The sequence below is a fragment of the Triticum aestivum genome, chromosome 4A, assembly GCF_018294505.1.
Source record: "Triticum aestivum cultivar Chinese Spring chromosome 4A, IWGSC CS RefSeq v2.1, whole genome shotgun sequence".
NCBI classification, from domain to species: Eukaryota; Viridiplantae; Streptophyta; class Magnoliopsida; order Poales; family Poaceae; genus Triticum; species Triticum aestivum.
In genome coordinates, this window is record NC_057803.1 from 734133064 (window position 1) to 734160067 (window position 27004).

Sequence of the window (27004 nt, forward strand, 5' to 3'; positions counted from 1 at the left end):
ATACTTACCTTGGAGTTGTGCTACTAGCAGAGTTAAAACGACACATCACTACCGGAATGACCTCCTTACATCTAATGAATTTTTTTTCAGTCTCTCAATGATATACATCCCCCAAAACAATAACTATTTTATATTTATAATCCTAAACTTTCATGATGTGTTTAAATTCCAATGAATTTTTGAGTGTAATATTTAATTATCACTATTAGGTAAAAGGCTAGCGGTAGCGCCGGTTTTAGATATGGAAGTAACGTGGGGTGGCGCGCTACTGATACGGCGCTACAGCTAAAGTGTATCAGTAGCATGTGTTTGCCCGCGCTACTACTATACCTGCTTAGCAGTAGCGCTTTTGGTAGACAGCGCTGTTGGTAATTAATAGTAGCGCGCCTCTCTACCCCCGCTACTACTATTGTTATGTATTTCTTTTTTGTTTTATGTCGTATTCATACGCCATTATACAAGTTTTCATACAGTAGCAATTTAGAAATTGTTTTTACATCAGAATGAGTTATTACATCATTGGGTGAAAGAACCACAGTTTAGTTTCAAGTGGATGGACCCAATGACATAATAACTCATCATCATCATCATCATATCATTAACAACTTATCATCATAATACATCATTGTCATATAACAACTCCTCATGATCATCAGTTTCGTCAATGAGACATCATATAGCAAGTTGGTCACTAGTCATAATAACAACTCCTCCTCAACCGCATCACCAACTCTAACACAATGTACCACATAATAACACATTGTACCTAGGACCTACTCCTCTCCAATAGGACCTACTTCACTCTCTTAGGTAAAATAGCATAAAACAAGATAGACCTGACTCTTCATTATGGAGAATGGAGATTATACTGTCTCCAATTCTTGCACGTCGCACAATGTTACTTCCAAGTACCTCCCTACGACTGACCATATATTTTTTTCCAATCTTTGATTGTCATGTCTTCATTGTTTTAGAAATCCGGTATGAACAGCAGTGATGTGTAGGATGACCTGGCCGTAAGCTCATAACATCAAGGAGACCTTTTGAAAACATCAGATGAGGCACACAATCCTTCGGGATTTTCTGTTGAAAAACATAGTAATAACTTCGTAGTTATCAATGTAGTTTAGTTTTAAAAGAATTTATGCAAAAACTGCACGAATGTCGTAATAGTAAAAAATCTTACCATGCCATCTCCATGGATGTTACCGTAGTTCAACACGTGCACTAGTGGCACGTATTGACCATAATGTGCAGAAGTTTGATAATAGATATTGTAATCCTCAAGATCATTAATAAATGAGATCAGATGATTTTTCTCCTGATAAGTTAATTCTGCGCCATCGGTGTAGTAGGTTCTGTTTACCATCTTCCGCACATTCTTTGAATAATGAAAATAAGCTATTAATGGAAATAAGCTGCCAACTATTTTGAAATAAACAATATAAATTACTTAATAACTATTTTTGAGAAACTCACATGGCGGTAGAATTGGAAGTGTATCAACAAGGACCCAAATGTCCATATTGTCTTCCTCGATGTCAGGATCACCAAGATCCATGATGACAAGCATACCTTCATGGAAATCATATGCTTTGCAAAGTGCTTCCCAATTTGGGCAACCAAAATGGGATATGCTCTCAGAATTGTATAGATTTAAAGCAAAATCAAAACCATGATGGGTCCTTAGGTGAACTATCTTTGTTTCCATATTTTCATGATCTTCAAAATCCATCCTATCCAAGACATAGCGTCTTGCATGGCATGGGATAAGCTAGTCGAATTGTAAAAGACCAAAATTACACGTTGAAGACGAAGAAGACGAGCTTAATTATGAAAAAAACACTTTGCGTCATTGCGTACCGTTTCAACATCGAAGGTATCCTGGAGCTTCTGAAGCGCCGACCTTCTACCAAGTGAGGCCTGTCGCAAAAACCCCGGTCGTCGCCGCACCAGGAGCACTCTGCGAGACTTTCGTCGTCCGACGACATTTCCTATGTTCATAATTTAAAGATTAAACTTCTAAAATTCAATATATGTACTACAAAAACTAAATTAGATCATTATTATTCAGCACAGGTTGACTATCGGTTCGTCAAGTCTTTTTTTTGAAAATTCTCAGCCCATGTGGTGTATATATTCGACCGTTGGTGATGGTCGCTCCTCCCTTCGTCCCCGAGTGCATTAAACCAAAATGTCTAGCACACGGGAACGAAGGAGATCGTCCCCGAGTGCATTAAACCAAAATGTCTAGCACACGGGAACGAAGGAGAAGCGACCCCCATGACAATAGTCGGCATTCTTCTTCTCTCATATATGGTGGACACACTCCCTCACTGATTTTTCGACCGTCGGTGATGGTCGTTGCTCCTCCTTCTCCTAGTGCATAACAAAGGTCTAGCACAAGGAGAAGAAGGAGAAACGACCCCCACGACAACAGTCGGGATTCTTCCTCTCTCATATATGGTGCAGACTTTCTCCCTCACTCATTTTTTGATTGTCATGTATGGAGCCTCGACAGACTTAAAGTCAACCTGAAATTTCGTTTAATTATCTTTCTAGAAAATCCAGGCCACTCGATATTTCCTACATATTCTAGCACAAGTCATGCCAAAATTCACGAAAAAAATTCGGCATGACCTTTGCTAAAAAAGGACATATCGAGCGCCTGAAATTTGCCGGAACGGAAATTAATCAACACTCCGGCAAAACATAAGCCACTCTAAGGTGTTACCTGCAAACATGGCCCCTTGGGAAAGCACATATCATATTTGCATTCAAACTTGATGGTCATTGCATTTCAATGGTTGAAAATATGAACAAAAACATTTCAAAATATCTTATAGGACTCATATTGACATGGAGACTTGGCTAGTGTCACCTCGAGGTAGGAGGGGGTCGGTGACGGGGATGAGGTGACGACCACATGGAGATTTGGCTGAAAAACAAAATATAAATAAAAACATTATTATCCTCATCTTAGGACTTAGTGAAACCCTATAAGCTATCAACCAATCAAATGCATATGCCTTGCATAGTGCTCTCCAATTTGAGCATTCAAAATAGGAGTAGTTCTCCAATTTGAGCATTCAATAAGCAAAACTTAATCATAAAAAAATTAGTATTCAAATTAGCATGCATTAAATAAGCAAAACTAAATCTTCTCTTGCGTCCGTACATCGTCAAATATTATCACTAATACATCTCGAATAGTATCATACATATAACCTCACTAATACAGCTACAACCCTAGCGAACGACGGGTATTGGCGCTGGCGGTGAACACCCAAAGAGAAGGAACCATCACAGGATCATAGCTCTAGTAAGATCCCTGAAGAACCTGCCAGGTATTGTTGAACCTGCCCTCCAACACAACCATGTAGCGATGGACGTGCTCGTCCTCCTCACTGACACGGTGACGTATCACCTCCGCATCATCAGTGGCCCACGTGATCACCACCAAAGAAGGTTCGGGTCAACGACGGGCTGGCTCCTCACCAAGTTGCGCCTCCCGGAAGGTAGCACCTCCCAATACCAGTCCAACAGAGCCAAGTCCCGGACATGGACCCTCTGATCAAGCAGGCCTCCTCCGCCGAGTCGACGACGCGGATGTGGGATAGGCATCATCGACGTCGATGCGGGAATAAATGCTTTAACTAAAAAAAGTAACAACAAATGTGACATGTTCAAAATATGACATGTCCACTTCAAAACGAACCAACCTAGAATTATGTTAAATACACCTAAAAATAAACTAGTTCTATTAATTTTCTTGCTAAAAATAAACTAGTTCTATTAATTCAACTAGTTCAACTAAGCACTTACTATAAATAAAAATAAACTAGTTCTTACTAAAAATAAACTAGTTATTACAATAAATAAACTAGTTCAACTAGTTCTATAAATTTTCTTACTAATTATATTAAACACTTAATAAAAACAGTAAAAAAACTACGTTATACAAAAACAGTAAAAAAGAGTTTAGGGTTTAGGAGAGATGGAGTGAGGAGGCGGTGGGAGGAGGGAGGAGAGAGGAGGAGGGGGGAGGGCGGTGGGATCGGAGGCGGGAGGAGGAGGGGTGGGAGGAGGGAGGAGAGAGGAGGAGGGGGAGGGGCGGTGGGAGGAGGGCTGCCGGTGGAGAGCTTGGCCGGAGGAGGAGGAAGAAGGGGGCGGCCGGAGGAGGAGGGAGGAGGGTGCAGTGGGAGGAGGAGGGAGGAGGGAGGGACTACCTCAGTTCCAAAGGAGCAGGAGCGTCCGACGACGGTGGTCGGGCAACGGCGGCGGCGGCGGACGACGGCGCGGGTGCGGGGGAGAGTGGGTGAGAGGGAGAGTGAGAGGGTCGGCCGCGCGGGGACGATAAGTTAGGGTTAGTAGCAGCGCGGGTTGAAGAAAAGCGCTACTACTACAGAGGGTAGCAGTAGCGCTGGATAAGAATACGCGCTGCTGCTAAGTGGGGCTAGCCATGTGCGCCCAGTTCAAACTTAGCAGCAGCACATTTTTCTATCACGCGCTACTGCTAAAAGGATAACAGTAGCGCATGTAACTACTAAGTAGCAACAGTGCTTTATTTTATCCAGCGCTACTGCTAAGATTCTGTATTTAAGGGTTTCCCTAGTAGTGTATATGTAAGGTTTATTGTGCTTAAGTGTAACATAGAGTGGCTTACATGCACGCTTTGATGACTAGTGGCACTAATCAACAACATATCCATGGCCACGCTACATGAAATTTATACACTACCATTTCACTATATCTCAGCCTATGTCTACCACCCATAACTATCTCTCTCTCCCTCTCTCTCCCTCCCTCTCTCTCTCTCAGACTTACATGTCTATCTTCACCATCAAGGTCCTTTCTACTGCCATCGCTGGTCATGCCGACAGTGGCAAGGAGAAGGGCAATACAAACATTGTGATGGAGGTGTGCAAGAATGTCTTATGTCAGCCCCTCAAGTTGGGCTTCTTGCAAGAATTTTGCGCATCAATGCTCCTGTCAGACAACTGGAGCACTGAGGCCAAGGATTGTCTAGACCTAGCACTCATCACCGTCAACATACTCAAGGGTAGTGTGGCCGCCCTCATAGTCGAGGTGGACAAGACGCTCCGCGAAGGTGGCAAGATTGCCATAAAGGAAAGATAGTAGTGTGTGCCCTCAAGTTCTGTCGGGTGCACTATTGCGGCATGGTGATTGGTGAGGACCCTTTATATCCACCACGACACCATTCTGGATTTCGTTTGCAAAGGCAAGGATGTGTCAATACCCTCCAAGCTACTCGAGTGCATTGAGAATACATTTGACGCCGTCGAGAACTATGCCACAAGGTCCATAGTACATCAGTGATGGGGTTACTGGCCATGGCAAATGAAAAGCTAGAGAAGCTGGCACTTGTCCTGATAGATCTCTTCTTCGCTGGAAAGAAGGATGATCACTAGGAGCTAGCAATATCGATCATTCTATCATGGTGTTACAATTGGTTTTTTGTTGTTGTCATGAATTTTACTTTCATTTGGGTGAAGGAAGTGAACAAAGAAAAATAAATCATATAAGACAGGGCCCCTTGTGTTCATACACAAGAACTTTTGGATCGTGATAACCTATGAGTTTTTTTTTCTGCATTGAGTGATAATATATGTGCTTGAAGCCCAACATGTACGTCTTTGTGCGGACCATCAACACCAAGCGTGACTCCACATGCTTCTGTTTTTCTTTGACTTAGTTCGATTGGCTCTATTTTTTTCATGTGAAGGGCTATATTAAGTGGGACAGACTTGAGAACCAACCTGTGCTTGAATGATTAGGACGATGGTTGTACCCCAAAACCACCAGGGGTCAGACTCTAGGTTTAACACATGGATGCATCATTAAGGCAGAATATTCTTTAAGTGGGAGGCGATGTTCCGATCAATAGCAGGGCACATGTGGTGACTTCGTCAATATGAAGATATGTCGGTTCAGTGTCTTGGGGATGCTCATAATGGTAAGGTGTGTGTGTGTGTGTGTGTGTGTGTGTGTGTGTGTGTGTGTGTGTGTGTGTGTGTGTGTGTGTGTATGTTCATAGGATTGACTGTATGTGAGTCCGTATTTTGTTTCCCAACAATAAAGTGTGACAGAATGTTACAAAAAGTCATTTATAAAATTTAAGAATAAAACCAAGTCCTTGAGGGGGTCGAAGTCTTTATCCTTTTGCATCCACGGGCGGCACACGGTGAGAATTTTTTATTGCAGCCTCTGTGCCAGCCACTCAACGGACCAAACTTGTTGAAACTCAGTAACTTGTGGAAGCAATTGTCGAGTATTTGTTGATGCAGACAAGAAGATACATGTGGCCGCGATCTGCGTAGCAAATTGCTGCACTGAAGAACAAGGTCAAACCTCACCTACTAGGCCAAGGTTAGCCAACTTTCGACACTCTGGACCGGAGTCAGAGGATCAAGATGCATGACCATGTTATCCGCTCCGCGGAATAGCATGACTTGGACAAATCTTTTTCTTTGATAAACCTACAGAAGAAAATGCAAAAACCATAGAAACAAATATGTGGACATACCATGTTTTACGTGCCTCCCGATGATACGAAGAAGCACTATGAAAATGAGGATGAAGCAGGGAGACCTTATTTCATGTCTACGGCGACACCATCGTCTCGCCACCACCGAGCGAAGATAAACCCTTACTTATTCCTAGCCCTACCACCACTGGAACGAAGCCCTGGGGCCACAGCGAAGAGTTATGTTTGTGAACCTAAAAGGCCACGGGCCATGAAAAAAATCTGAATATATTAGAACAAATGGCAGTTCGTACATCAATATTTATGTTTCTTTTGAGTTTGACACATAGACGGTTCCTGGGAGCAAATTTTAACATGCTCCCTCTTACCCCTCTTTTTACATGAGAAGTAAGAGCATATAATAAATCTAAGCCGTTGATCTCATCAACTAGTGGTCTGATTAACTCCTACCTTTTTACCTCACATGTAAAAAGAGGGATAAGAGGAAGCATGTTAAAATTTGCCAGTAAGTATATGGAAAGTATTCAGATATATGTTAAAAAGGTGTGAGCGAGCGAACCATAAAGTTTTTATCCTTTTGGAGGAAGTGTCAGCAAAATAACTGAAAAGTTGTTCACCCATTTTGAACAGAGTCCGGTAAGGCGACCTAGGAGTTTATTGTTTCGACAATGATTGTTCCCCTTAGTGAGGACACAGAAGATCTACAAGTTAAAAATTGGAATGCTGAAAACATTAAACCAAGCACACCTAGGAAGTGAAGAAAGCTCTAGAATCTCAACTAGTATGCACCCACGAACGAAAACCTAGTGCATCCAAATTATTTGGGAAGTAAAGAAACTAGTACAGACTATTTCGACAACGAAGGGTTCTAGAATCTCAACTAGTATGCACTCATGAACTGATTTTGGCCTGTCACTGACAAAATACACCTTACATCCATCGGACCAACGCACGGCAAGTCAACAAGTTTTCACTCAGGACAACACACCGCAAAGCAGGCGCTACTTTGTACTCCCACTGCCTCCCCGTTGGTGAAGGGAGTGGAGGCCGGGTCCCACATTTTCGTCGATCCGTGCTCATGGAGGAGCTGCACCATAGCTGTTTTCTAGATGGGAAATACCACGGTGGACCCGATATGATAAAAAAAACACTATTAATTATGAAAAAAGTCCCAAATTTTTTGAAACAAAGTTGACCTACTTTTGTACCCGTAAAAGAAGTTTATCATGGGATAAAATCCTGGGAACGTCGGAATCAAAACAACTAATTTCCTGAGAGAAAAATCATGAATAGTAACTCGTATATAATCTTGATTTTGTTTTTCTTTCCGCCCAGATTACGCTAGAAGGCATTCCTTCGTGAAACTTTTTATATGGTACAAATTTTGGTCATGTATGTTTCAGAAATTTACATGATTTTTTAACTTATTTTCAAATCACAAAAAAATTATTGCAATTCAGGTCCAACAGCACCCGAGAGCCACATGTTCCCCTCCTCTAGGCAGCTTTGTTATCAACTTTTGGCCTATACGCATATATCACAAGTGAAAGTGAAAGTAAAACTGATGTCACGGTAACATTATTTTTATTCCAAATAAAGGTAGATAGATGTTACAACACACACCATTGCATGTAGAAAAAACAAATTATAAATCATTCACTCTATATGGTGCTAGCAAGGCAAAAGTTAAGTTTGACCAGCTTGCCCACAGCATCGTAATCATCGGACAACTTTTCCAGCTCCGACTCACCAACAAGTCTTAGCCAAATGTCGACGAGAGGTTCGTCAAGTTTCGTCAAACAAGCGGGCAGCACAGAAGACCGCGATCCATCATTGGCACCGCCCTTGCTACTGTGGTACTCGCTTATCATGTTGTCACATATTTTGAGGATGCTTAGCATGCGGTCGTAGTCCACCACACAGAAACTGAGGTTAAACATTGTAACCGTGCCATTCTTGGTGTTGTGCAGCATTTGTTTGACATTGTCGTTGGCAGCAGCAACCTGACCCTTGAGTATGTCGATGGCGACGAGTACCAGGCCATGGAGATCCTTAGCATCGGCGCTCCGTTTGTCCAACTTGAGGGTTGACACACAAAACTCCTGCGTCATTGGGTCGGGGTCATAATATTGGTTTTTCTTTGAGGCATTCTTGCACGCTTCCACCATGAAGTTGGTGACCTTGGGATTGCCACCACCAGAGTCACTGGCTTCAGCAGCAATGATAGTGGAAAGGAGCATGATGGCGATGGCAAAAACATGGTTGGGGGATGTTGACATTGCTATAAGGCTAGTTGGAAGTCTTGAAATGTATTGAAGCTGAGGAAGATAAATGGATATAGAAGGATCTGTAGGGAAGAGATGGATTGATGAAGTGATGTACATGGATTGAGGTTTTTATATAGAATGTCATGGTAGTTCATAAATGTTGCGTGCTGCTTGGCCATAGATATATGAATTAATAGTGCTAGCTATACAAATATGTTGATCCTCGTTTTAGATCTTCTTGTATTAATGCCCTCTATGTTCACCAATATGTAGATGCTTAATTCCCATAGGTTCATTAATACAAATAGCTAGAGTCCAGGAATGGAGATATGTGGGTCTTCAGTTTGGATCTCCTCACATTAATACTTCTTATTTGTGCACACAGATATTTTGGGAGTTCAATTTGGATCTTCTCACATTAATACTATTTAGTATTTTCATTCACTACTGGAATTCTGATGTACGCCGAGTGCCACGGACACTCGGCAAAAGGGCCGAAAACCGCCGGCAAAGCCTTTGCCGAGTGTCACCCTCGGCGAAAGCCACCCGACGTACACCTCTTCGGCAAACAGGAGTTTGCCGAGAGTCAGAACACGGGCACTCGGCAAAGACTTTGCCTAGAGCCAAACAGTACCACTCGGCAAAATAAAGTAGCTAACAGATAGCAGACGGTGATGGCGGTTCCTGACACGTGGGACCAGGGGAGCAGGCCGAGGGCCTTCTTTGCCAAGTGCCACTCTCGGCAAAGAGAGCCAGTAGCAGACTGACACGTGTCAGCTCCTGACATGTGGGACCAGGCGAACAGGCCGAGGGCCAACTTTGCCGAGAGCCACTCTCGGCAAAGCCACCCAATAGGCGCCTGCGTGTCAGCTCCTGACATGTGGGACCAGGCGAACAGGCCGAGGGCCAACTTTGCCGATAGCCGCTCTCAGCAAAGCCACCCAATAGGTGGCTGACACGTGTCAGCTCCTGACATATGGGACCAGGCGAATAGGCTGAGGGGCAACTTTGCCAAGAGCCACTCTAAAAGGATACATATGTGTATGCACTCTAGAAATAGCTTCCCAAGAAACCCCACCGGAGCTAAACAAACTTCATTTGGTCATTTTGTTTGTATGTCACCTAAATCATTCTATTTTTTGTGAAAATCTCTCTACTAGTATGTTTGCGTTTACGGGCATACACTTATACAATATTGGCCTCCTCCCCTAGTCCGCCCTTCAATTGCCACTTTCCTGACATATACTCCCAATTGATGATTTGATGTTCTTTTATATGTGGTCGTATATTGTGGATATTTTGATTGCTTAGGTCTGTTTCTGCCCTCATATATAGTGATGATTTGTTATCTTTACCACATTCATAGTGACGATGCATGCGACTTGAGACAGCAATGCGAGGCGTTATCAAGTCGTGGTAATCTACTACACTTTTGAGCTCGAATTGATATGACCAAAACATCTATCAGTGAGCTAATGTACTGAGGGAGGGGATAATCATAATAGTTCAGACATGCCCACGTGCTCCTTTTATGGTGGGCATGAAAGCATTCATCGCATGGTTGTTGCACATATGGTATCAAGTGGTACGGTCGTGTATATAGTGTTCCTATTTAAGCATGAGAAGAGAGATGGAACATGATCATAACTCGCAACCAAACTATCCTGCATAAGCCGACCAAGGCGTACGTAAAAGCTCAGTTGTTGCTAGGTTCATACTAGCATTGACCACATAAGCAACGTACCCAAGTTTTTCGTCCTAGGTGGAATAGATTTGATATGCTAGGTTAATATCAACATACCACACATGTGTACGTGATGGACACAAGTTTTTCACTTAGTTAAAGATTGCCTTTGCAATGTAGCCAAGAGACATCCTAGGACTTGGAAGCATCAGGATTCCCGATTAAACTAGAATGTTTCCTCGTTGAGTCACGTTCCCCCCATTTGTTAGCTTGAGGAGTTTAATTTGGGGTAACATCATGAAATTAAGACACTTGATTTGCGAAGTACAAAACATCACCATGTGTGTTCTGCCCATGCGCTCAATCCGGGTTAGCATACAACGGTCCATGGTGTGTGGTTTGATCTATCTATTAGACTTGGACGAAAGTGGGGTAAACTGCAGCCATAATCTTAGCCGTATGAGGGCCTATGGACAACTTCAAATACTGTCGTTGCGTTTACTCAATTTGAAAATGACATGTTGGCAACACAAAAAGGCTAGAAATAAGACCATTTTGCGGGAGGCTACAATTGTGAAAGGTCATGTTGCTATGAGATATTATTGGTTCCAAGTCATGTTGCGTTGAAAGATTATGTTGTTGTGATGTGGCTGATATTGCTATGATGAGATATTGATTTCAAGTCAATCAAAATTATGTTTTTGATGTGAATAATTGTTGTCACATTTTTATTAGGCGAAATTTACAATTTTGTAGCAAGTTTGTCTATCTATGATGCTATTTAACCTGTCAAGATTGGATTTTAACTGTTTTGCATCATTTTAACTCAATATAAAAATCCCTCCCTACCAAAAAATGTTTTATATCGAGGGGATTGCGCCTGGAGGGGGCTCCGAGGAGATTGGTGCAAGAAGGGGATTCACCAGATCCACTGAAATCCCTCCTTCCCTAAACCACCCAAATCCATTTTTACCAAACAAAGCCTAAGTGTGAGCTATTATGTCTCCGCGTGGATCTCATCCGTTTCCCTTTTTTCTCCCTATAAAAAAAGTAGGCTTATCTACACGATTTTCTCTCCATTGCATGGCTATGCGCTGGGGAAGCCTAGAAAGCGGAAAAAAATTCTATGAGACCAGGTCTCACGGTTTAGTGAGACCCATCTTGATGGACGACACGTGGCATTTGCAAATCACAAAACATGTACCCCACCTCCCACCTGAAATCAGGGGGGAGAGATTAGATGATTTGTGATTTGTGAATGCCACATGTCATCCATCAGGGCGGGTCTCACCTGGTTTATATGAGACCTGGTCTCATATAATTTTTTTCCCTAGAAAGCGCATCTGCACCTCTAAGAAATTGTGTTGATCTTTTTCCCAAAAACGCTTCTAAGAAAGGGTTTGTCTACGTATCAGTCGACTGAGACTTCGCGAAGTCTCAGTCGACCGATGACGTCAGCATATGTACAGCCCAGGCTTTTTTGTTTTGTCTAAAACTGTTTATGTGTTCGTTTCCGTGATGGGCTGCCCTGGTCTTCTACTGGGCTTTTGTCTGACCTTTTCTCCTGTGCATCGTTACGCAGTTGCCGGATTTTTTTTCTCTTGCCTGTACACTGGATGTACCACTGCCCGTGTAGTCTATTTTGCTAACTAGCTTCAGCCTCGACAAATGCTGCAGCTTTCTTGTGTTCAAAATTCTTGTATTTTTTTTGTTCACCGAAAAAACCTTGTATACGCTCTGTTAGTAGTTGGGTGTGACCGTGTGAGCTATGGACAAGCTACTTATGGTGATTTTATATTGGAGGAAAAAATACAAGTATTTGAACACAAATAAACAAAAAATATTTTTTGCACACATATACCATAATGCAATTACGTGCAACCAGCGGGTGTGCAAACAGTGATGCAGTAAAATAAGAAAGGAAGATAAAACATAAAAAATTACACACATATGAGAACACCACACACGTCTAATCCTTCTACAACGTTAAGTTTGCACGCCGAGTCGGATTGCAACTAGATTGCACAATTTGTAATAAAAATAATAATACACCCTATGTAGTAAAGAAAGAAAAAAAAATTCAAAACCAAACACAAAAATAAAAAGGAGAAAAGGAAAAAAAATAGATAATTGAAGTTGCGGTCGCATTGAATCACATGGAGTTGCATTGGGGGAGGGGTGCATTGGAGCACGATACTTGCAGTTCCGTCCTTAGTGGTAGACATGCAACTGCCCCTCCCCTCAATAAAACACCACAGAGTTGCAGTCGGGGGCGACACTTACAGTCGCATGCCTAGTGACAAGCATGCAACTACTCCTCGCGACAAAACACCACATAGTTGATGTCGCGGCCAACACCTTGCTATTGCATGCCTAGTGGCACACATGCAACTGCCCCGCCCCCTTGACTAAACACCACAAAGCTGCAATCGTGTTGAAGACATGCAGTTTGCAGTCGGGGACGATACTTGCAGTCGCATGCATAGTCGCAGACATGGAAATTGCTTCTCCTCCGTCCGACAAAACACCACTGAGTTTGAACCACATGGAAGACATGTAGTTCCATTTGACGCCGACACTTGCAGTTGCGCAACTAGTGACAAGCATGCTACTAACCCCTCATATGACAAAGAAGTATAGAGTTGCAGTCGCGTTGATGACATGCAGTTGCATTTAGGGGGCGACACTTGCAGTTGTGTGTCTAGTGGTGGAAATGCAATTGCCTCTCCTCCGCGCGACAAAACACCATTGAGTTGCAACCGCGTGGAAGGCATGCAGTTGCAGCTGAGGGCGGCACTTGCAGTTGTGTGCCTAGTGGCCGACATGCAATTATCCTTCCCCCACATAAAACATCGCAGGGTTGCAGTCGGGGAAAACAAATGCAGTTGCGTGCCTACTGGCAGACATGCAACTCCACCCCCCTACAAAACACCACTAAATGGTCGCATTGAAGACACACAGTTGCAGTCGGGGACGACACTTGCACTTGCATGCCTAGTGACAGACATGCAACTCCACCCCCTACAAAACACCACTAAGTGGTCACATTGAAGACACACAGTTGCAGTCGGAGACGACACTTGCACTTGCATGCCTAGTGACAGACATGCAACTACCCTATCCCCTTGACTAAACACCAAAAAGTAGCAAACTAGTTGAGGACACGCAATTGTAGTCACGGACGACGTTGTAGTTGCATGCAGAGTGGTGGACATGCAATTGCCTCTCCTCCATCTGACAAGACACCACTGAGTTTGAATCACATGGAAGACAAGCAGTTGCATTCGAGGGCAACACTTGCAGCTGTGCAACTAGTGACAAACATGCAACAAACCGCTCACCTGATAAAAACAGTACATAATTGCAGTCGTGTAAAAAACATGCAGTTGCATTTAGGGTGACACTTGCAGTTGCGTGTCTAGTGTTGGACATGCAATTGCCTCTCCTCCGCTCGGCAAACACAACCGAGTTGCAACCATGTGGAAGGCATGCCAATTGCACCCGGGGGTGACACTTGCAGTTGCATGGCTAGTGACGGATATGCAATTGCCTCTTCCTTGATAAAACACCACAAAGTTGCAGCCGGGGACTACACTTGCATTTGCGTGCCTAATGTCATATATGCAACTTGCATTTGGGGGCAACACTTGCAGTTGTGCAATTAGTGACAAACATGCAACAAACCGCTCACTTGATAAAAACAGTACATAATTGCAGTCACGTCAAAGACATGCAGTTGCATTTAGGGGTGACACTTGCAGTTGTGTGTCTAGTGTTGGACATGCAATTGCCTCTCCTCCGCTCGACAAACACAACCGAGTTGCAACCATGTGGAAGGCATGCAGTTGCACCCGGGGGTGACACTTGCAGTTGCATGGCTAGTGGCGGATATGCAATTGCTTCTTCCTTGATAGAACTCCACAGAGTTGCAGCCGGGAACTACACTTGCAGTTGCGTGCCTAGTGGCAGACATGCAACTACACCCCCTACAAAAAACCAATAGTTCGTCGCATTGTAGACACACAATTGCAGTCAGAGATGACACTTGTAGTTGTGTGCCTAGGAAGAGACATGCAGTTGCCCTTCTCCCGACAAAAGACTAATAAATTATATTCAATGGCGATACTTACAGTTGTGCCAAAAAGGTTTTAAAAAGCAATAAAAAGAGAAAATATAAATAAATAAATAAGAAAACAATGAAAATGTTTTAGAGGCAAATAAAAATAAGAAAATATAAATAAAAAATGAAACAAGAAAAATCGTAAAAATACGAATGCAAAATAAAATTAATGTCACAAGACGCCGATTTTTTGTGTTAAAAATCACTTACAACAAGATAAAAAGCGGCAGGAACGTAAAATAAAAAAGAACAAAAGTAAAACCCGAAAAAAGCCAAGCCATCACACATCCCTTCCCACACACAAATAAACAAGGAAAGAGCGGCCAGACGCACCCTAAAACAGCCCGTTCCCAAAGAAAATGAACATGTAGAAAGAGGGGCGCAAGAACACAAAGGCCACGCAAGAAATGTTCAACGTGCGTAGATGCCCATCTCTTCTCCCGGTGTAAAATGCTGCAGGGCAACATTGTTTTTTGGTAAAATCCCGACGAACAAAGAAAAAGAGCCCCTCCACCTGATCTGGCACCCAGCCCACCACAGAAACAAGCGTGCCCAAACACAGAAAAACAAACAAAAGAGCAGCCCAACCCCAGAACTTCTCTACACTGGCCTATTATACGACATACCCAGCAGTGCACTAATCTTGATGCAACAAATGATCAAACGGCCCAGGAGTCGACTGAGACTTCGTGAAGTCTCAGTCGACTGAGTTTTAGTAGCACCGTCTAAGAAATTGTGTTGATCCTTCTGCCTAAAGAGGGATCGACTATTTGACATTTCTATACGATTTAAACACATGAAATTTCATATTTTGCATGACCAAAATAACCCTGTTGCAAAGAAGAAGAAAACTTGTTGCCAAATCCAACCCACATCAGGTTGACTCAGCCCCCGATCCCCATTTCCTTCTCCCTTCCTCACTCCCCCGGCGGCTGAGAAGAAGCAGGTGGGGGAGCGGTGAAGGGCACGGCAGCGCAGCAGCTGGTGGGGGAGCTGGCGGCAAGAAAGTGGGGCGCAGCTGACCTGCAGGTCGCCGCCGTCCCTGCGAGAAGAGAAGCTCCACGCCGTTCCTTCCCAAGGCCAGGCCGAATCCCCAACCGACCGCCGCGATGCCGCCGCCCGGGCCGTGCGTCGCCGATGCCCCGGACGTGCTGCTCGAGGAAATCTTCCTCCTCCTCCCGGCCGCCGCCGACCTCGCGCGCGCCTCCGCGGCCTGCCCCTCCTTCCGCCGCGTCATCGCCGGGCACGCCTTCATGCGCCGCTACCGCGCCCTCCACCGGCCGCCTCTCATCGGCATTCTCCACAACCGCATACCCTTCGTCCCGGCACAGCCGCCGCACCCCTCCGCCGTCGCTGCCCGCGCCTTCGTCAGCTTCGACTTCTCCTGCTCATCCTTCATCCCCTCCACCCCGGAACATACCTGGAGTCCAATTGACTTCTTTGACGGACGCGTGCTCCTCGACGGCGCCCATGCCAAAGAAAGAATCAGAGGCATCGCCGTCTCCCCTCACCGTCAATCCTGTGACAGGGACCTCGCTGTGTGCGACCCCGTGCACCGCCGTTGCATCGTGCTGCCCGCCGTCCCCGGCGACCTAAAAGCGCTGGTCGCTCAACTGGACTTCCTCAGTCTGCAAACTTTCCTTGCTCCCGGCGAGGATGAGGAGGACCCTCTATCATTCTCAGGGTCATGTGATTGGTGGAATGCACAACCAAACTGTTGCTTCTCGTCTTCTCCAAATCATTGGATGGACAAGGACAGTGGCGTGCTCTTACATTCGATCAATGGAGTGGTGAGGCTACATTAGTTTCTGTTGGCTCATATAATGTCATATCTGATACTGGGTTGTCCAATCGTCAATTTGTCCATGGATGCTTCTATTGGCATTTGCGTTTTCGGAGAGAGTTGCTTGTGCTGGACGTGCGCGCATTGGAGTTCTCTGCCGTCGGCCTCCCGACTGAAAAAGGGTTTGATTGTTTTGCCCTTTCTGAGGCAGCAGAAGGAATGCTGGGGATGCTAACTAAAGGCTATGATCACTACAAAGATGGCCAATGTTGGCTCTCGTATTCCATTCCGAGGAATAACCAATGGCAGTTGGAGAAGGTTATTCAATGGCCAGTAAAGCGTGTCAACCTAGTTGATGTAGCTGGCGGATGCCTGCTCATTGAAGCGTGGTACACCACATCTTCACAAGAGAAGCAGTTTGGATACTTTTCGGTAGGCCTGAAGACTTTCCAGGTCGAGTTGTTTGCCGAGCATAGCAATTCCATCTTTCTTGCTCGACCATATGCTAGTTTCCCACCATCATTGTGTGCACCAACTATATGAAGCGGTGACGGTGAGCGTGTTATCTACTCTTTGCTTGCTTTTTATTGAACTTGGTCTCATTGTTATACAGCAACTCAAAGTAATATAATCGAGTTGTTCACATCATTTCCAACTGATTGTTGTCGTATGCAATATATATTTCTGATTTCTTTATTTTTGTATATAACCTGTGTATGAGTAGAAATCATGAAATTACAACAGCCCCATGTTGATTGCATCATTTACTATATGAGTTGGTCGGGTTGCTTGCATCTTTTCCAATTTCCAATTGATCACAGTGTTATACAATAAACAAATACTGCTATTCAGGCATTTACTATATGAGTTGGTCTAGTTGTTTGCATCATTTCCAATTGCTTGTCTTCTTCAATATATCTGCTCCGAACAACAGTTTTCCAATTGCTTTATTTTTATATATGACCTGCGTATAAGTAGAAATCATCATATTACAACAGCCCTGTGTTTCTGCTCCGAACAACAGTTTTGAAAGAAATGAGGTAGTTTGGGCAGTATTTCGTTTTTGTTACTGCAGTCCACTGCAGGTTACTCCATAAATCACTAGTATAAAACACAGATAGTTCCTCTAGTAGGTCCACATATGACTGTAGATTGCCTTAGTCAATTTATTAGTGGAACGATTAATTTTGGGTTGTGTGTCTATTTTTCTGCTGTTGAAAGCTGTTGTTATGTTCTGTTGATCTGGACAAGTAACTTTATTCTTACAGAGAAAAATATTACCAAGACATAAAACAAAACAAAAGTTGTATACATGTATGCACAACTGAGATTTTGCTTTTGCCTCCCTTGTCAGAATTTATTTAATCAGGTTTCTCGTGTTGAATGTATCATTTCTTCATGTACGCCTTTTTAGCTTCATTATTGTCTCCTCTGCATCTACCTCTTGAAGCTCCTCCACTCTTGCATCTGCCATAACCTTGTTTCCGTAGTCACAGGCATAAGGATATTATTGTTATTCTTACTTTCATCTGATCTGGATAAGTTACTTTATTCTCATACGAAAAATATTACCAAGACATAAAACACAGAAGTTTTACCATTGAGCTTTTGCTTTTGTTTTCCTGATCAGAATGTATTTGATCAGTTATCCTTTCTTCATCTACACCCCTTTTAGCCTCATTATTGTCTCCTCTGCATCTGCCTCTTGCATCCCTTGTTTCTTTTTTGAATCATTTTGTTGAATGGAAACCTCGGCGTAGTGAATTCATATCGTGTAAACTCTGGGTTGCCTAATGAAATTCACACATACTCCCTCCGTTCCTAAATATTTGTCTTTCTAGACATTTCAAATGACTCCTACATACGGATGTATGTAGACATATTTTAGAGTGTAGATTCACTCACTTTGCTCCGTATGTAGTCACTTGTTGAAATGCCTAGAAAGACAAGTATTTAGGAACGGAGGGAGTAGAAGTTTCAGCTTGTGGCTTCATGCCATTTGTTCATCAGGACGCTTGCAAAGTACAGTACATATTTGAAGCCTTGTTCCCTGATTGGTAGGTTCTTTTCATTTAAGTTAGAGTATTACCGGGCAATTGGATAGGTGCCTCCTTGCAAATATCTGCTGTCAACTGCCTGCGTCGCATGCAGCAGCTGCTATACTTGTTGCCTGTTGCATGTACTACTTGACAGCCTCGTATTCCTATGAAAGAGAAGGTGACGCGTGGATCAGATGCATTCGCTTGTTCAATGCTTGGTACAGCTCCCTTCGTGTCGGAAGTGTCGTGCCTGGATCGGATGTACTCCGTATTCGCCTGTTCAATGCTGACGCCATGTTGTAAGCTGTGATTTTCTGAGTGCGTGCTATCCTCGCGTACAATTTCTTTTTTCCAGTTGCAGCATTTGAAGTGTAGTGTTCTAGCTTAGGTACTGATGACTATGTACAAGCTGTTGAATATCTGACCGCTTTTGTTTCTGCGACGTTCAAGCCGCAATGGAATGGGTGTGGGTGTGGGTGTGCTCTGCTTAGAGCATCTCCAACGGCAGACCAAAAAAGTAGAAGACGAAAAATTGGTTTTAGGTGTGAAGAGAGAAGGTTTTTGCTCTCCATAAAATCTCCAGCTGAAATAATATGCCAATTTGGCCTCCTATTTCATGGCAACTTACAATTCAATGTAAAATTATCTATTTTGGCTATTAATATTCACTACACACACCACAAGTACATCATATTCAATATTAACCGAATAAAAAATACATCTCCTTTGGGGCATTTCACCGAACACGTTGGGTGGTTGGGCTCACTTTTGGGCAATGGAGTTCAAGGGCGACAGAAGGGAGGCTGGGCGGTGAGGAATGGTGATGGGAGGGCGGTTGGAGGCCATTCCTATATATAGCATACATAAATAAACCAAAATTTTGGAGGGATGGCCAATTCTACCGGCGAGACCTTGCCCCACTCCTATTCGAGCTTGTCAGGCGGTGATGACAACTGGGGAACCACTGGAATCGGTAGGACGAGGCAGTGGTGTGGCGACCTCCAAGGGCGTTGGAGCGGCCGCGGTGGACAATGTCGAGGGACGAGATGGTGCGTCGGGGCTTGGGGGTGGCTGGCTGTTGGAGGTCCGAGTTTGCTTGATTGGGTGAACGCCTACAACATACAACGGGTACATTACTGGTTGGAAGGACTTGTCTTTATTCATGCAGATTTATCAAAAACATCTTCAGTGATCAATAAAGCGTTGGCAATCTTTTAAAAAATAAATCGAAAACATAAAATTAGGATATAGAAACTATTCACATTGGTAATACAAAGATAATATATGTTTTCAGACTAATTTGGGGACGTTGATTCGTTGGGCATAAGGACGCCGAGAAAATTTAAAGGAATTTGAATTGAGAGAAACGGATGATTTGATAATTTTAAATATGTAAATTCCTAGCTCATACATATTTTTTTTGCTGATAATGAAATGAAATTGAATTGCAAAAAAAGGAATTATTTGATAATTTAAAACCATGTAAATTCCTGGCTCTTATATTTTTTTAAACTGGGCTTGAAAAATTGCGTCTTTTATCAATTTTCCAGCCGGAGTAGATAACAAAATGTAATTTGAATTGCGAAAAAACATGATTTCATAATTTTTAAACAATGTTTTTTTTGTTGAGAATCACTAGAGCCCGCCTAGCAGGAGCATGGCGCGTTGATGGGCCGGCCCAGCCGCCTTACACGCGAGCGCACGACCCATTCTCGCCGCCGCTCTCCTCCACTCCCCCCGACTCCCCACTTCCAGATCACGCCGCCGCCGCCGGACGGGTCTGGTGGCCATCGCCGCTGCGGAGGTGAGCGCCCCCCCTCATCCATCCCCTCTTCCCCATCCCCACCGCCCCCACACTCCCGCTGGCGTGCCCCTCGCCGTCCATCTCCGTCTACCGGCGCGCCTCCTCGTCGCCGCGGAGATGCTGCCCCCTCTCGCTCACCTTGCCCCCCCTCTCCCTCTGCCGGCGTGCATCGCCGGTCGATGCTCCCCCGTCCCCTCTCGCGCGTCCTTGTCCCGTCGCCCCTCCCCCTTCCTCCCCTCTTCCCCCGGTGCCCAACATCGCACCCACTTTCTTCATCCCACGCTTCTCCCTCTTGTACTTGGTCTGTCTGTGCATTTCTGAGCTGACTAGGGACTTGTTTTGATATGGAAGCTGCTGCGGCGATGCCGTTCTGATGCGCCTATTTGGCCTATGGTTTCATTTTAGAAATTTGCTTCCATATGGTTCCAGAATGAAACTGATTGCAATTGATGTTTACCTTGCATGTTTATATAGCGATTCCTATTTGAATTGGCTCATTTGCGCGAATGCAATCATATATAAATAGCAGAAGCAATATATTTATATTTATGTAGATGGGTGGCATCGGCAAGAAAATGGCAGCTGCTAATAGTGTGAGCTGCAGGGCTAGTCGCTGTTCCGGGTTCCTACACGGCCGTGATACTTACAAGGGTTGGAATTAGGAACAGTAGTGAGCAGCAATCGATGCTGGAGAGCGACATAGTTAGGCTTTCAAAGTTACGTTTTATCTACCACTCGAATGAGACCGATTGCCGCAACCAGCTTAGGATGAGTAGGGCCCCATTTCTTAACTTTTGTATCTTGTTCTGTGATAGAAAGTTGTTGCAATACCCGTTCCAACCCACAAGGTCCATGGGACTCCTCATCACTTTCTCCTCCGCTCTGTTTCCACAGGTCGCAGCCACTGCCAGGAAAGATTAAGTGCCAGCAGCCATGTCCATCAGATCTCTCATCGCCGCGTCCAGGTCCGGCCATGCCCTCGCCGCTGCCACCATTTCTCAGGTCAGGTGCCCCTCCCCTGTGTTTCTTCGAGCTCTTTCTTCATAACTGAAGGAGGACACTGAGGCACAACATCGTTGAACTGGTCTGATGTGTTCTACTGCACGATGGTCTGATTTATCAGGCAGCCTCCAGAGCGCACCAGCACGCCGCCGGCGTGCCTCCTCTGCTCCCCAGGCTTGGACCACTCGCCCGCGCCTTCAGGTACGTATATTGCTACTATCTCAAGTTCGTGAGTTCGTGATGCCGGCCTGTCTCCTGCTTGTGGACTGTTGAGTGAATTGTTTGTGCTATCTGCGTGCAGCTCAAGCCCTGAAACAGCAGATGTCGATTCAGGTGTCCCTGTCATGGAAGTGCAGGTGTGTTACACCCCCTCCCTAAATCTATCGTGTTCTGCTAATTGTGTGTGAGTGTAGGATCCATTTGTGTATGAGTAGCAGGTATGCACACTTTGCCGCATCGGCGAGTGAGGCCCTGATTGATGTTTGTTTAGAACCACTTCTAAATGTTGTGTATAATTCATTGATATTCATATGGAGATAGTTTAGCAGAGAGAAAAAAAATAATTTGTTTTCTTGGTCAGGATAAATGCAAGTAGATTAGATAATGAAAGCCGACGTATTAGAATAGCTTCAAAAAACTAGAATGCTATTACCAAGGGGAGATGGTGGGTCTATTCTGTCTTGACGATACACTGCATTAGTTAAATTGAGCCACACACCATAATGTTTAAATTATAGTACTTTGTGGATGTTATATGAGCTTTATAGGTTAACAGCGCTGCTCTGCTTTCTGTGTATGTATAATGAACAATCCATGAATACATGCATTCTGATTTTGGTAGACATTATCTGCCCTGTACTTCACCAAAAACAGAGCAGAAGAAACAAGTACTGCGTATTCATACGCGTAGTGGACTGTCTTTCGAGACAATACACCACCATCACAACTGGATTTGCACATGCGTAGCAAAAGAGAAATTTTGCAGTCATTCATTATTGTTAGACCAGCATGCAATATTCACATCATGGTATTCTGCATCCAATAAAAAAAATGGGAAACAGTATCAAAAGAGAATAACATGCTATGTATGCTAACTGAAAGTCTGAAATCTTGCACGTGTTGGATGGCTGGCCTGGATAAAAGCAGGGTGTAGAAGTGATGGTAGAGAAAAGGGAGTATAAATAGTTCAGTTGATTCAGTGAGCATGTATTATAGTTGGGTTCCGTATGTTTAGAAGGTAGATGTAACTTATCCATTAAGTTAATACAAAATGAAACTGATATCCAAGTACTAAACTAATTCAGGTCTAGCATGATCGAAAGCACATGTGCTGTATAACTAAATATATAGATTAACAGCAGGGGTTTAAACTTTTTCTTGGCGAAAACTTTTGCATAAGATTGTAAATAGATAATAAATGAGAACTAAATTCTACTGGATAGAAACATGCTTCTACTGGTTGCCCATGTTGTGTCCATTGAATCTCATATGGACGGTCTGCTGCTAGTTTAGCAAACAGCCGATATTCAGTGGAAAATATCATGTAGAGATGAGGATATCTGAAGAATTGACAAGAGATCAGAAAAAATAATCTGTGGTTACTCTTGGCGCGATAAGCCACAGGTATATCAACATATATCTTTGTAGACTGCATAGAAATTGAACTTAGCTTTTTGTATATATATTTAAATGGTGAAGCATCAGAGAAAAATGCAAGGGGGTTACGCAGTGATGCAGTTAATCATGTGATCTTCAATTGATCTAATGTTGTGATTGATGATGTTGACACTGTCAATTGGTAGTGGGTTAGTAGTGATGCTGCTGGTAGAAATTGCTAACAAATAATCTGTTTGTACAGAAACGGCGGGTGGGCAAAAAGGCCAAGGGCGCGAAAAGCGGAAAAGCCATGATGTTCCCACTCCATTTCCACTACGTAGATGTGTTGCGCGAGGATCTGTTGCTCAAACTGAACCACACCAACACCATGGAGGTCCCTGGGTTGTTTGAGATCAGACTGGTGCCCAAGTCTACCACCGGTGCCAAAATCCAGTTTGGGAAACTGGCCATGGAGATTCTGTGCGGCCAGAGGTGCATACAGGCGGAGCTGCCCGCCCATCTGAAAGGGAAGGCGACCAACGCATACCTGGGGTCCCAGAAGGACGCCGTGTCCCTGAGGCAGAGCATCATCCGAGGGCACGGGATGTACAACTTCCTGGTCAGGGTCCTGACGGTGATGTCGATGCTGGATTCCAAGGTGGCGATCGAGCAGGGCAACTGCGTCAAGTTCTTCATGGCCACGGAGTTCTGCGAGTTCTCCCCCGAGATAGAGGACCACTTCGAGATCTTCGAGACCATTGGGGGGTTCAACGTGACCATCGTCACCACGGCCTGCTCGAAGGAGGAGACCTCGCTGCTGTGGAGCGGCTTCTTGCTCAAGGATGAAGGTGAGATCAGCTAAGTCTGATGCTTGAGTGAGATCACCAGCGTCACAGCTAAAGACGAAAGCTTCTACCATTTTGTGATCTGATCTTTTCTAGCTAGAGTCGATGACCAGCTTTTCATTCTGGAGCAATCTTGTTGGGGGGTGGAACTGAGTTCCTCCTGTTGTGTTTTATCTTCAGAAGAGGCTCGTTTTGCTTCTGCTATGCAGAGATTCATTTGTTTCTATGCTGGCAAATTTCTAGATGGTGATTCATCCTAGCTGTATCCTGATAGGCTGTGGTCATCCTCTTCATGTGGAGAGAACTAAAGAATAATGCGTTTGATTAAATCTGTGGCAAATATGATATGCATGGCTAGTTTTGCTATGCCTGTAGCAACCCTAGATGGTTATGCATCTAGCATTTTCCCTCATTATTTCGGTCGTGCGCTGTCATGTGCCATGTTGGTCTCTATTTTGATTATTTTGATTCGTCGTGTATAAATTTTAACTATATATCCATAGTGCAAACTGAGTCGACAGCTGGCCGCCGGGTTTCGATGCTGCTGCTGCTGCAAGGTTGTAGCCATGCTCAAACTGATGTCATTTTTGTCTAGTTTGTTAAGAGGGCAGCGTTGTTCACCATAAATGATTTGTTTACTAGGTTCATTTTTGTGAATGTAACTATCTACTCCGTCCTTTTCACAATTTGAGAATGTGTTTGTTTTGCTCTGAGCCAAACCTTTTGAACTTTTACCAAAGTTTAGAGAAAGAATTGACGTCGTCTACCATATGCCAGATTAATGTCAGCTAATAAATCTTCAACCGTGTTTCCATAGTGTATATTTATTTAGCTATCTGATAAGATGTTCATATCTTTTCGATGTATCAAATCAACTGTAGCATCCAGACCTGGGATTTCCTGCAGCCTGAGCAAGAGCAGACCGGGGATTTCTGTGTAAGTGATATTTGTCGTAAATGATGGCGTTTTCCATCAGGTTCATTTCTGTGAATCTGATCATCTAGTTCCTCCTGCCCAAAAGTAAGACTCTGTTAGCTTTGTTCTAAGTCGGTGGTTTCTGTAAAGTTTGCGCAAGTCTGTAGAAGAAGAAAATAACAATATCTCTGGTCTAAGTCACCAAGTAAATCACGAAATACGTATCACACCTTATAAAGTATAAACCAACCGTGCAATAGCTGACCTCTACAGATTTTTCAATACACAAGGCCAACATTCAGGGTCTTCTTCCATCCCATGCTTAATCAACAGTTGGACGACGATTCATATTGTAAAAGTGCACCAAAGAATATTGTAAATTCAGATGGCCGGCCTGCCTTGCTGCAAATGCCACAGGAGAAGCATTTGAGGCCTTGCCAGTATTGATGCAAAAAAGCATGCATAAAGGGTCCATGAATCGCCTGAAGCAGCTACCTGGGCTGAATAATCGGCAACACATCTATACCTAGGCTGCATTTGGTTTGAAGGAATTGTGGAAGAAAAGTGTACGAAGGAAAAACAGAGGAAAGTTTTACAGAAGTAGCGTTCGGTTCGCAGAACGAACTGCTATAATTCCGCAGGAAGGTTTCTATAGCCTCTGATTTCACGGGAAATAAAACATCTGCATGGAGCTCTTTTTATGGGCAGAGTCCCGTGGCGAGACACAGGAAAAGCTACTACTAGAGGTCCACAACATGGGGTGCTGAGGGGGCTCCTGGCCCTGATGGCTTCTCATTCCTCTTTTATCAACATTTTTAGTCCATTATTAGGGAGGATCTTATGTTGATGGTAGTTGCCTGGAATAATGATTCTCTAGATCTTTATAGGCTGAACTTTTCTTTATTAACCTTGATCCCAAAGGAACCTGATGCTAGTACCATTCAAAAATTTAGGCCAATTGCTCTGACCAATTGTAGCTTTAATATATTTTTTTTTGCTAAATGTGTTACTAATCAGTTGGGGGAGATAGGTGATGAGCTTATCTCCCAAAACCAAACCGCCTTCATTAAAGGCAGGTTCATAGTGGAAAATGTGGTGACAGTTCATGAAATTATTCATGATGTTTTTGCTAACAATAAGGAAGGGTTTGTTTTTAAGCTTGACTATGAGAAGGCTTATGATAGAATTAGTAAAGAGTTCATGATAGATATGATGTACGCCCTCCGTTCCAAAATAGATGACTCAACTTTGTACTAACTTTAGTATAATGTTGGGTCATCTATTTTGGAACGGAGGGAGTACCAAAGGAGATTTAACCTAAAATGAATGAAGATTGAACCTCTTCTTTATAAAGGTCCTGTAGGTGTTAGAATTAATGATTGTAATAGTGATTTTTTTTAGACTCCTAAAGGTGTGAGACATGGTGATCCTGCCTCCCCTCTTCTTTTCAACTTAGTAGCTGATGTGTTCAGCAAAATGCTGACTAAAGCTGCTAAAAACAAGATGCTAGCTGGATGGCATCCTTCTGTTCTTGGAAAACAACCTTGAATCAGCTAAGAACTTGAAATGGTTGCTTTCCTGCTTTGAACAAATGTCTGGTCCAACTCACGAAGTAAATCATGAAATACGTATTACACCTTATAAACTAACTGCGCAGTAGCTGGCCTCTACAATTTTCTATACACAAGTCCAACATTCAGAGTCTTTTGCAATCCCTGCTTTTATAAAACAGTTGGACAACAGTTCATATTGTAAAAGTGCACCAGAGATTATTGTAAATTCAGATGGCCGGCCTGCCTTGTTGCAAATGCCACAGGAGGAGCATTTTAGACCCTGCCAGTATTGATGTGAAGAAGCATGCACACTGGGTCCATGAAGAGCCTGCAGCTCCTGTACATTTCTTCAGCATATTGCGAAGAGAGCAGAAGCAGCGACCTGGGCTTAATAATCGGCATGCCAGCGACACATACCAATATGATAGATCTACGAACTTCTACGACATGAAATTAAGATGGTGGCAGAACAGAATTACCAAAGTCCCAAAGAATAATATGATGAGCACAACCTAGCTATCAAAAATGATAAACAAGTTTTGCTAGGCTTAAACGGAACTGCCCAAAGAAAATAGCAAGTAAAAATAAGACCAGACAAAGCTCCACCCCATGAGGCGAGCATTCATTCATAATTAGAGTAATCAGTGAAAACAATACAATCGGAGTTCAACAACAAAAAAGAAAAGAAATCCTCATAGCATTACATAGCAAATACTAGCATTTATGACCCCTCCATCCGGGACCGGCCCCTTTGCTCGAGCGTTCTAGGTTTCACCACAGCGTTCCAGTTGAGCGGGCAGCAGCGCGCCAGCTCTCACTAGTAGTGTACTTCATGAATTCAAGTTCCTAAAAAGGGTAGGAGACACCGGCTGGAAGTAGGCGTCTCAG

At 43.7% G+C, this 27004-nt stretch overlaps 2 protein-coding genes across 2 annotated transcripts; both read left to right on the forward strand.

Moving 5' to 3' along the window:
• The first annotated feature begins 15688 nt into the window (after positions 1-15688).
• On the forward strand, positions 15689-17134 carry LOC123084442 (uncharacterized). The gene is given in 2 exon segments (XM_044506045.1): positions 15689-16258; positions 16261-17134. Coding segments are annotated over 2 exon segments (1215 nt in total). The 3' UTR covers positions 16906-17134.
• Positions 17135-20072: 2938 nt separating this feature from the next.
• Positions 20073-24014, forward strand: LOC123088438 (60S ribosomal protein L5, mitochondrial). The gene is made up of 5 exons (XM_044510643.1): positions 20073-20205; positions 21100-21207; positions 21329-21408; positions 21509-21563; positions 23066-24014. The coding sequence occupies exons 2-5, from the start codon at positions 21139-21141 to the stop codon at positions 23663-23665; spliced, it is 804 nt and encodes a 267-aa protein (XP_044366578.1). The 5' UTR covers positions 20073-20205; positions 21100-21138; the 3' UTR covers positions 23666-24014.
• Positions 24015-27004: the final 2990 nt, after the last annotated feature.